The sequence below is a fragment of the Mesitornis unicolor genome, unplaced genomic scaffold, assembly GCF_000695765.1.
Source record: "Mesitornis unicolor isolate BGI_N332 unplaced genomic scaffold, ASM69576v1 scaffold49469, whole genome shotgun sequence".
Taxonomy (NCBI): Eukaryota; Metazoa; Chordata; class Aves; order Mesitornithiformes; family Mesitornithidae; genus Mesitornis; species Mesitornis unicolor.
Genome location: NW_010206147.1, coordinates 5,797 through 17,205, shown reverse-complemented (window position 1 = coordinate 17,205; position 11,409 = coordinate 5,797). Strand labels below are relative to the sequence as shown.

The 11,409-nt window shown below is 45.6% G+C and overlaps 1 protein-coding gene across 1 annotated transcript; it reads left to right on the top strand.

The window, feature by feature from the left end:
- Positions 1-603: 603 nt before the first annotated feature.
- On the top strand, positions 604-10,416 carry LOC104546293 (condensin complex subunit 1-like; the record flags this gene model as incomplete). Its single annotated transcript, XM_010191650.1, is given in 13 exon segments — positions 604-688; positions 792-953; positions 1,199-1,413; positions 2,569-2,680; positions 2,991-3,114; positions 3,293-3,448; positions 3,659-3,836; positions 4,859-4,953; positions 7,450-7,530; positions 9,594-9,780; positions 10,001-10,124; positions 10,264-10,363; positions 10,365-10,416. Coding segments are annotated over 13 exon segments (1,671 nt in total), but the record flags the coding sequence as incomplete, so codon positions are not given.
- Between the last annotated feature and the right edge of the window lie 993 nt (positions 10,417-11,409).

Below are 11,409 nucleotides of genomic sequence, written 5' to 3'. Positions count from 1 at the left end.
ACTCCCACCATGATATCTGCCTTGTTGGCCTATTGTTGGCATTGTCACACTTGGTTTAGTAGTTTTCTGGATCATGTTATTTCTAACCTAAAATGTGGTGGGACTCATACAGAGTATATCCAACAAGCCTGTGTGTGAGGTGGTGTTGGATCCAGAGCTATCCTCTGTTATTTCTACTGATGATATTTTGGTTTTGAACGAAACCCAAAACCTCATGGTTCTGGAGTACCCCTAGGCAAGGGCATCTAGTTGACTTACTGTTGATAACTCTGAAGATGCTCTAAAGGCTTTCCTCTTAATTCATTGTGGAGAATGAGTAAATAATATCAGATTTTAAGAGAGTAATTTTGATATTTCAAGAGTTATTTTGATTTAAGGAGAAGTAGTGGAACTGTCTATGTTGGCCTGGGATCATCATTTGGCCAAGCTTTAAAACCACCCAGTGCTGCCACCATGCCCTCAAAAGTGACAGTAATGTCATTGCTGTGAGATGTCCCTGCCACGGGTTTGATGCGCATCGTGCACATAGCAAGATTAAGTACCAGGATGGGCATGGGATGATCTCTTGGTTGGTAAGAGTGACCTGTCTGTTCTCTTCTGCAGCCAGCACTGAGCAAGAGCAGTGCACCTTTTCGACTGCCGCAGAACCACGTGCTCTTTGGGTCCCTGAGTGAGGCTGTGAGTAAAGGTGAGCTCAAGTCAGCAGAAGGTTCGGAGGAGATGGAGTTGGGCTGCGAGACAGCCTGTGTCATCACTGGCATGTGCGGTACATGGCTCCCTCTTCTCATCAGGCTTTGCCCAGCCAAGCAGTCACTGGATCCCCTTCATGGAGGCAGCAGTGATGCTCATCTACCAGCTAGCAGAAGGCCCAGAGGAGATATGTGCTCACATTCTCCAGGTGTGCAGTCAGCAAGCACTGGAGAAGCTACAGGAGGCTGATGGGCAAAAAGCCAGTGAGGAAAGAGGTTGGTGAAGGAAATCTGTAACTATGATTTCTAGTGCTGCAATTGGGTGGCCTAGAGTAACTGCAGGAGGAGAACAGAGCTAAGAGGCTAGTGGAGGTGTTGGTGTGGAAGGGTGCTAGTGCTTTGAAGGATTCTGTGGAGCGCAGAGATGGGTTATACAGTGAGGTTTGGCAGTAACTGATGGGGAAAGAAATCTATATCAACACTGAACTGCAGTAATTTTTCTCCACCAGATCCAGGGGTTTCTCCCAGCAGAGTCTCTGATGGTGCTAGCAGTCTCCCCACGCTCCTGCTGATGCACCTGGTGTCCCTTGTGGGACAGGTGGCAATGCAGCAGGTAGCATATTTGGAAGTGTCAGTTATTGCAGAGCTACGCAGGCGCCGGGTCCTCAGAGAGAAGAAGGACAACAAGCATTCTGACAGCAGCATGAAGCAGCAGACACGCCAGGTAAGAACTGAAGGGTTTTTTCCTATGGGCAGCTCTTCTGGTGTCCCTGCTACTGCCACAGCAAACTTCTAGAGAATGTACTCCTGAGGATGCTTGAGGTCTGGGGTATCGCACACTTTGGGAACAGAAATGGACATGAGTTGGTCAGGATTGACAGGGAGAGCTGAGGTCCTTGAATGACCCAGTTCAGTAAAACTCTCGCACTCTTCTTTGGTTTTGAACAGGCAGAGTGGAGGGAATGAAGGGTGATGTCCTGGCCATGCTTATCTTCCTGCTTCAGGCAAACATTTCCTTTCCACTCATCACCAGTGCAGTCTTCTGCAATTGCTGCTAGTGGTGACAAATACCCATTTGCACCCTGAGTTTTGGAAAAGGGCTTCTGGAACCTTGGTCCATAGGAAGTAATTATGAAAGTTCAATAGTAGCCTTCTAAATAGGATCTGTGTGATAGAAATGTCCTGTTTGGTTAGGTCTACCTCAGAACATTTCCAGAGTGTAGTGAGGCTGACTTTCTTGGGTAAGAATAGAGAAACATCTTGTGTGTCCTTAGGTATCCAGTGTCTATTAGATGCTTAGACTGGTATGTCCAGAGAAATTTGTAGTTTATTTCCTTCTCCCCCCTGCATATCAGTGTCACTACCATTTCCCACACAGAAGGAGGTTACTCTGAGATTTTTCAAGAAGCAGCAGTTGGTTGTAGATTTGGTCCCTGTGCAACACTCGTGTTTCTTTTCTTCACTTGTGTTGCTTTTGCCTTGCTATTAACTTTCCCCTGATCTTGCTCACAAGACCAGCAATTCAAATACTGCTTTGAACTTCTTGCTTTTAGGATTTGCACCTTCCTTAATTTGTGCCAGACTCGGGCATTGATGCCAGATGTGTCCTATGTCTGTCTCAACTTAGTAGCTTCAGTAGCTTAGGCTTTCTTTTCACTGGCGTTCTGTGGCATGTGGACTGACAAGTCCTCGACTACCCTTCACCGCTTCGTTCAGTTCTCGGGGAAAAGTGGATTATAAAACTCTACATCAGTCTGTTCTCAACTCTGCTCATGCTGCTGGTAACATGCATGCACCTCTTGCCTGAGAGAAGAGTACTTCATGAAAGAAGGGGTTATTGTTGCCCGTCATCTTTTTTACAGTTTCTCTTTCTGCACAGAGCACAGGAAACGAGACCACTCTGGAGGAGGAGCTGGGCCTCGTGGGAGCCTCAGCTGAGGACACGGAGGCTGAGCTCATCCGCAGTATTTGTGAGACAGAACTTCTCGATGGTAAGCGTGACTGCCACCAAGGAGCACTGGCTCCATTTGCCTGTGTGAAAAAAACAGGTATGGTGGGCAATAAGATCCAGAACGAGGAAGGCTGCTTCCTTCAGAAGGAAACACTCTTTTTTTTTTTTTGTGCAGTGTCAGTTTCTATGTAGGCTGCCTGTTTCTTTGCCTCTCTGGAGGTGGTCTTTCAATGGTGAGTCAAGCAGCTTGTCTAGTTTGCAGGAGTTCTGGGATAAATGGAGTAACTGATCTTCAAGAGGGATGCACAAACAGTGCTCTCATAGTTGCTCTCTTTATCCCCACTTTCTAGGGAAGCACCTGTTCTCAGCCTTTGTTCCCCTGGTGCTCAAGATCTGCAACAGCCCTGGGCTCTACAGTGATCCGGCGCTCTCGGCTGCTGCAGCCCTGGCTCTTGGCAAACTCTGCATGATCAGGTAATGCCCAGTGTTCTCTTCCCACCCTTCCTAGTACTAAAGCACAAGGAAACGTTGCAACACCTTTCCCAGTGGAGAGAACAAACACAAAAGAGTGGTCATAGATTATTTATGTGTGTTTCTCTAAGAGATGAGATTTTGGTATCTATGCCTTCTTTTATGTATCTTATCTTGCCAGCTCCGAGTTCTGTGACTCCCATCTGCGCCTGCTGTTCACTATGATGGAGAAGTCCACTCTGCCTGGTGTGAGATCCAACCTGGTTATTGCAGCAGGAGATCTGGCCATCCGTTTCCCCAACCAGGTGGAGCCTTGGGCATCACATCTCTATGCCAGGTAATGCTACTGGGAGAAGTCAGGTGATGAGAGCTCTGTGGAATGGTGACACTGGACTTCCAGAAGGTGAGAATGACCCAGGGAACCAAATTTGAATGTGTCAGTGCAGGGAGACAACAGACCTGGGCTGTGGAGTAGGTTGTCATGGGTATCAGTAATGTAGATATTCCAGCTCAGCTGCTTTCTGTGGTGACTGTACGCTTCTGTTAGGTTGCGGGACCCCTGCCCAAGCGTGAGGCAGACGGCTGGACTGGTGCTGACTCACCTCATCCTCAAAGACATGGTCAAGGTGAAAGGCCAAGTGAGCGAAATGGCAACTCTGCTTATAGACCCAGAGGAAGAAATCGCGGGATTGTCTCAGAACTTTTTTCGTGAACTCTCCAGCAAGGCAAGTGGATGCTCAGGGACCTTAGTTCGCAAGAGTGGGGAACGGCTGGTGGAGATTGGGTCAATGGCACGAGAGTTGAGTTCTGGAGAAGGTGTCAGTGATGCAGAGCAGCTGTCTGTCCCTCTATGTTGCCTAAATGAGGGTAGACAAAGGAAATTTTGCAACATGAGTTTTGTTTTAACACTGATGTTGCTGAATTTGACCTTATCCATTCACATGGGAAGACAGGGTCCAAACCAATTCCTTGTCCCTTTGCTTTCTTGTGTATGCCTAGCACAGGGTTGGGAACAGTTTTCTGCAGTTTAGGCCTTACAACAGAGCTCCCCAACCTTATGGCTCACATCATCTCTGAAACCTTTCAAAGTTGTCCTTGGCTGTGTGATATTGAGGCACTTAAACTGAAGTGTTACCCCTGCACACTGTTCATTCAACATGAAGGCTGCTGCAGGCCCCTTCAGAGTTTGAGATTTACTGCTGAGAAGCTGCAGTGATGCTGGGTCTTCTCTGTCTTGGCTTGCTCTGTTAAAAGCAGAGCCAGCCACCTGACTGCATTGACTTCCTACCTCTGCGGTGTCTATGACAAAACCATGAAAAAGCAGTGGAAAAGGGAATCTGAACTGGACCTTTTCAGCCAAGATAGGAGGCAGTTCCTTGAGCTGAACTGCTGTGTAAGTTTCCATTTTCAGGAAGCTTTTTGTTGGGTTGTGACAAGGTTGGAAAGCAAAGAAATTGCATCCAAGTCTGCCAAAGAACAGGGCTGTTGCAAACCAAGGGTTGCAGTTGGTGTTAGCCTGTTGGCTGGCTGGTTCTTCTGTTCCATATCTTTCTTCCTTAGCTTCAGCCAAGTAGTCCTGGATACATTTGGCTGGCTGTCCACAGCTCGTTTCAAAAAGCTGATGTTTTCAGTCAGTAGATTTGGGGTGGGGAGAAAGGAAGTTATTTCAAGTGGGCAGCTTGTTTGGCTTGACTCGAGCTGTCCTTCACAATTCCATACCTCATATAAAGCCTTGTATTCTGCACAGGGTAATGCCATCTATAACCTGCTTCCAGACATCATCAGTCGTCTCTCGGATCCTAACTGTGGCGTAGAAGAGGAATCCTTCCACACTATTATGAGGTATTCTGAAGTTAAAGAAATCTCTTTTGGCTGGGACTGTATTTATGCAAAGGGGATACAAGATCCAAGGAAGAGAAACTACAGCGATGTATTCAAAATGCTTTTTCAGTTGTTCTTCATTCATCTGGCTTTTTCAGTCTGTGTCTGAAATGGAGTTATGCTGAGGGGAATAGATTCTAAATCCACATATTTGGGGTGAGGAGAGACTCCAAAAAGAGTTTCCACCAGCTCATTCAAAATGACTTTCCTCCTAGAAAAGGAAAGCTGTTAGCTTTATGTATGGGAACCTGTATACGCAACGCTAAGAGAACACAACAGATTTTAAAGATTCTGTCACTTTTGTCATTTTGGTGGCCTACTGGACTTTAGAAAAGCTGGAGTTAAAGGAACAGATTGGGATGGGTTGGTTGGTTTTGTTTTCAAGAAATCCTTACTCCATAGTTTAGAGACATGTTGAAATATTTCCATCTGAGGACATCAGTTGCTCATAGACAGCACAAAAAATATCTGAAGTGGTAAATTTCAGAAATTTTCTTCTCGTATCTCAAACTTAACCACATGAGGGTTTTTCGGAGTTGCCTGATTCCCAGTGGATTGCAGAGGGGAGTGTTGGACAAAACAAAAGTATTGCTGAAGAGAAGAACAGTAAAATCTCAAGTGGTTTTTTCAACTAGAATCCTTCTGTCCGTGAGACTCCAGCGCATTTAGGAAGAGAGATGGAATTTTGGACAGGTAGGACTTGCAGGGTACAGAAGAGGTCTATTGGTGAGGCTGAAATTGAGACTGAAAATAATTTATGGCTGCAAAAATACATGGATGTTTTGCTTCAGCTTTCAGTAAGAAGGGTAATGGGAAATAATGGGAAATACAGCACACGTAGAAGGGGAATTTAGTGTCTGACAGGGAAGCACATCATCCCAGAGAAGTATGAAGATGGCATGCATAAAAAGAATGGGATGTAATCCTGGCATTTTCAGTACAATTTTTAATAAATATCAAACTGGAGGTGTTGCCACAGACCTAGAGAATAATAACCATAGCGCTTGCATTAAAGTGGGATTAGCGTGGTTAAGACAGCTATAGATGGACTTTTCTGACTTCCAGCAACATACAGGGAGGTGTGTGGCAAATGAGAGAAAAGGCAGTATTGACTTAACAAAGTAGGCAGCTATCAAATAAGTCTAAAGCTAATTAATTTTAAAGAAGACCTGATCATCACTTAGCACACCACACTATACCCTTTAAATGGGGAAAAGGGAATAGTAGTTGAAACTGAATTATTTCCCCATGTAGCACCATATTACATGCTTACATTGTGGAGAGGATCCGGTTTAACTCAGAAAATACGGTGGACAAAAGCAAGGGCTAGGAAGGAAGCAGTGACTTATGCTCCAGGGATACTTGCCAAACTGGAGAATTTAGAAGTGTAGAACAGATAGGGGTAGTGGGGGGAGCATTACTGTTAAAGGACTAATTCATACAGAGGGCTACAGTAATAACAGGTGAAAACTAGCAGAACAAAGTGTAAGGTTGAATGTTTAGAAATGGTTAATATCTGCTGTAAAGGTATGGCTAAAGTTAGAGATGCACTCCACTTGCTATTTTAACAGCCCGGTTATTTCTGGTTTATGTATAGGGAAGTTGGTGGTACTGGTGAGACCTTGTGTGGAGTGCTGCCACGGTTCTGGTCACTCAAGTTAAAGAAAGATGAATTGATGTTGGAACAAATGCAAAGGGAGGACTATTGAGGATATGGTCTCTGTTCCATATCTTTAAAAACCAACTTGGTGTGGTGGTTGTAGACATAACAAAGACTGAACAAGGGTGTGCTTAGAGCAGTTGTATCAAGGCCGCTGGCAACTTCACTGAGCCTAAGTTTACAGAAATGTTGATACAACAGAAAAGGGAGGCCAGCAGGACCTTCTTAATAAGTAGAAGTTATTCAGTGGTTTATGGGAACATTTTTAGGAGGAAAAAATAAAATAGTGCATGCCACCCAGCTCCCCTCAATATCTCCTTGTCAGATGTACGCATCTGCCAGTGCAGCTTGGCAAGTGAGGAGATTCTCTCGAGGTGCTGCATGCTCTTAAAGTTGGATGGAAGGAGCTGCTCGCAAGTCAACACTGCAGCCTTTTCAGTGTCCCTCCTACCCAGACCTCTCACAGACACTAGCACTTCTCACTCCAGACCTGCAAGGGTCTTTGCTTTAGCTGGATTTCTTAGCTCTATCCTAGGCAGATGCTATTATTCAAACATGCAGTTTTAATTGTACATTAAGCTATAGCAGCTGTCCCCCAGCAGGGACTGTGGTTACTATTTTAAATATATTTATGCTTATAGCTTCTCCTGAACCAAACCTGCCTGCAGAGCTCTCTTGTCTTCCTTTGGAGGACCACCCAGCTGATCACTGGACAGGACAGCTGCAAGCATCTCAGTACAAGCAGAAATGATCTTTCCTCTCTGGGCTCTCAATTTTGCCATTTCTTTCCTTTGCAGACATCTCTTCTCCTATATTACAAAAGACAAACAGACAGAGAGCTTGGTGGAGAAACTTTGTCAGCGATTCCGGACTGCCAGGTGGGCTGTAATCCTAATTTTCCTGACAAGCAAGTCTGCTTCTTAGGAATCGTTAGAAGAAACTAGCTTGTATACAGTGGTTGTAACAGGTTCCCTTCCTATTTATCACGTGGCAAATGCTGAGATAACCTGGATTAGGTTCCCACCTTTTTTTTTTTTTCATTCTTCCTCCTAAAAATGCATTGATAAATATGTATTAATTAAGGCTTCTGGTCTTACTACACCGTGATTGGCCCCTCTCCCTTCCCTCCTTTCTCAGTGAAAATGTTTTGCAGCAATTTAGATCTGCATTTCAGCTGAGCAAGGACACATCCCACGTGTGGGTTTTATGCACCTTTGTGGTCCTTTTCCACAAGCTATTCCCTTGCATCTCGGCTAATAAATCAGTGTGTGCCACTGAGAAATTGGGCCCTCCCCAGCAGCCCTGCCTGGGGGGATCTCAACTATGGAGTCAGTAGCAGCCCAGCCCTGTGTGCGTGGGCTGCGCAGTACTGGCTCTGTGCCTTGGACTACTCAGTTTCGTTACTCGAGGACTTGTGCTGCTGTACACTTATGGCTTTTCCTCTGCTCTGTCTGCAAGATGTGAACGCCTTGCTTGTGGTGCTGATTACAGCATGTGTAGTGCAGGCCCCGTCCCATGAATCTGGGATATTGTTTTACTTCCTGGGTTTTGGGGCACTTTTTGTTGTTGTTGCTCCTTTCCTACTTTACTGACAGAGATTTATGCTATTTTTTCCCCCCACCTCAAGAAGCTAGTAGAAATTTTTCTGTCTCTGTCATGTGCTTTCAGTGATATCTTCATTTTACCTTCCACTGGATTTGGTACACCCTGCATCCTCCATTCCTGTGGTTTTCCTTCTCCATAATTGTGGCTTTGCCCTTGAGGTTTAAGCTGTGTCTGCTTATCTTGGCCATTGGTACACAGTGCTTGGGCATGCAACCTGCTTAGCTGCCTCAGGGAGTTGCATATTCCCCAGAAATATTTGTGTTTTGTTTCCTGAGCTGGAGCGGAGAGTGGCTCCTCTCTCCAAAATTGCCTCTCAGGAGCACTGGTGAGCTCTTTGTAAAGAGCCACCTGTGCATAAGCCATGTCTAGCCTTTACTGAAATGCCGTAATACTTCTGTACCACAGAGGTGATCAGTTTAATGCACACCAGTGGTAATGCTAGAGTGAGACTTACTCCAGGGTAAAACAGGAGCTCATCACAAAACATTTTGCAGCCACTGTCACCCTCCTCAGCCTTTCTGGAGTTCTAAACATAGCAATGCGCCAAGTATCATTCAGACTTCAAATGTGCAAGCATCTGGATGCTGCAGCTTTGTTCTCCACCCTTCTGCGTTTGGACACTGCATTCTGCGGGTACATATGAGACAGACTTCTGGCCCTCTGATTTGTATTTATTAATAATGGGAGCTTCGGCCCAGCTGTGCTTTTTGTTGGTTTTTTTTTCCTCCCATTCTGCCACAGTGACCTATATTAAAGGTTTAGTTTGCTGCTTTTTTTTCTTTTTTAAAATGACTTCTTTTGCTGGAATTTGAATGCAGTCCTCATTTGAAACAGCAGTTGCTATTTCTTCACTTTGTCTTGATGAAAAAGGCTGTTTTTAAGTAACTGGCCAGGAAAGAGAAGAAGAACAGCTTCTGCTGGAGACTATCTCAGACGTGCAAAAATGAGCAACCAGGGTTTTGTATTATTCAGCCAAAATAAGGCCCTTCAAGAGAAGCCCTCACGTCACTGAGTGTATTTTTTCCTTGTAGCCAGCAATAACTTCTGAGGCTTTTTAAACAAGTGACCATGTTCTTTAATAGCAGAGCCTTCGTGCAACCGACACTCAGTTGCTGTCTTTGGAGCACACAGCAGTGGCTGTGAAGTGGTTGGTATGGTGTGGCACAGCACAGCACTCTGACCTGACCCGTAGCAGAACCACCTGAATCTCATGTTCTGCGGGGCAGAAGCACCCACAGGAAACACTTCATCCCCACGTGCTGTACCTCAAGGTATGATGTGCCCATCCTTACGCGCCCCTTCTCATAAAAGCTAAGGGCAATCTTTGTCTTTACAGAACCGAGCGTCAATATCGGGACCTGTCCTACTGCCTTACGCTGCTTCCCATCTCGGAGCGTGGCCTTCAGAAGCTGCAGGACAACTTTGACTGCTTTGCAGACAAGCTTCAAGACCCAGCCGTCCACAGCTGCTTCCAAACTGTGCTGTCTCGATTCCGCAGAGCCGGCGGCAAACCAGAGATTAAAGTAAGGACAGGGGACCCGTGTCCAGGCCAGGAAAGCAATTGCTTTTTAACACAATGATTGAGAAAGCTTTGCAGTTCTCTTTATTGAGCAGGCTACTCCTTAGTCTCAAAAATTAATCAGAGAACCTGATGACAATTCAGCTATGGATGTAATACTCCTCTCCCCCCTCCTTCTCTTTTTTGTTTTCTTTTTTCTTCCGACTATGTTACATCTCCACCAGGTTCTGGCTGAAGACCTGGAGCAGAAGCTGGCTGCTTCCCATAACCAAGGGCTGGATTCAGCAGAGACGTGCCAGGAAGGCAGTGCAACCCCAATGCCAGCCAAGCAGAAACCAACAGCAGCAAGTACGTTCCTCTTGTGAGACTGCAGCCTTTCCCCGGTCTTGCAGTCCAGCAGAGACACCTAGGGACTTTTCCTCACCCTTACAGACAGAACGGCTGCTACCTTTTATTTAGTTAGTTTTAATTATTATTTGCTTGACAGGTTCACGCCGCCAGCCCTGCGCAGCCAGCAAGGATGAAGATTTTGTCACACCCCAGCCTCGTGCCGTTCGAAACCATAAGCGTGCCCAAAAGCACCCTCGACCCAAAAAAGCTGTTATCACCTTCTCCAGTGATGAGAGCAGCTCTGAGGACGGTAGGGCATTTGCATGTACGCTCAAAAAGTGACAGTGGAGAAGCAGTGACAGACCATAGATTTGGCCCCAGGGGGAGGTGTTCCTTTGGTGATGGGCAGGAGGTGTGTAGGGCTTCAGAGCACTGCCTGGGTTACCCATAGCTTTCTCTGTTCAAGTCAGTGCAGTGCTGGTTATTAACACATTTTCCTCTCTTTAGAGCTATCAGCAGAATTGAGAGAGGAAGAAACCCCCACCAAAACAACTCCCATCACCAGATCTTCAGCCCGCCGGCAGCGCTGAGGGAACCATCTGCCGCTGTCTTCAGCTGAAAATAAAACTTGTCCTATGAAGCAGTCGTCTTCTCTGAACTACCCCATAGCATGGCAGTGCTTTAAATGAGCACAGAATGGAAGTTACACACCAGGCTAAAGCAATTCTGTCATTTGATATCTCCTCAAAGGCAATGGGCAACGTAGCTGCTGCTTTGACTGGTTTTGCCCTGGCTTTGCAGATGAAGAAAACTGCTCTGATTTTTTTTTAAAATTCTTTGGAAGAAAGTCTTTCTAAGAAGAGCCAAACTAACCAAAATGCTTGTTCCCTTCCCATTTTGTACATGGGTGCAAGTACACCATTCAGCCTCTCTTCACAGAGGACTAATACAATTTTGCTGGGTTTAGGCCCTTTTTGAAGCTCTTGCCCTGCAAAGCCCAGCAGGTCTTTGAGGGGAAGTTACCTGCGTCTTTTTTTTGAACAGATCTCCTAAAAGAAGTGTTGAGGGATTGGGGGGTGAGGAGAGAGAAATGCTGACTTATACTATAGCTAGAGTGCTTCAGCAGAGTAGGAAAAAATACAACTTTTAAATGTTAATAAATTAAATAAAATTTTACAATTACCTTTGCCTAACTCTGATTTGTTCAAGTTGCCAAATGTCCTGGTAGCACTGGTTGTCTCACTGTGCTTTTTTGAAGGTATTTGCTGCGAATCCAATTATGTCTCAAATGAGACCAGCACTT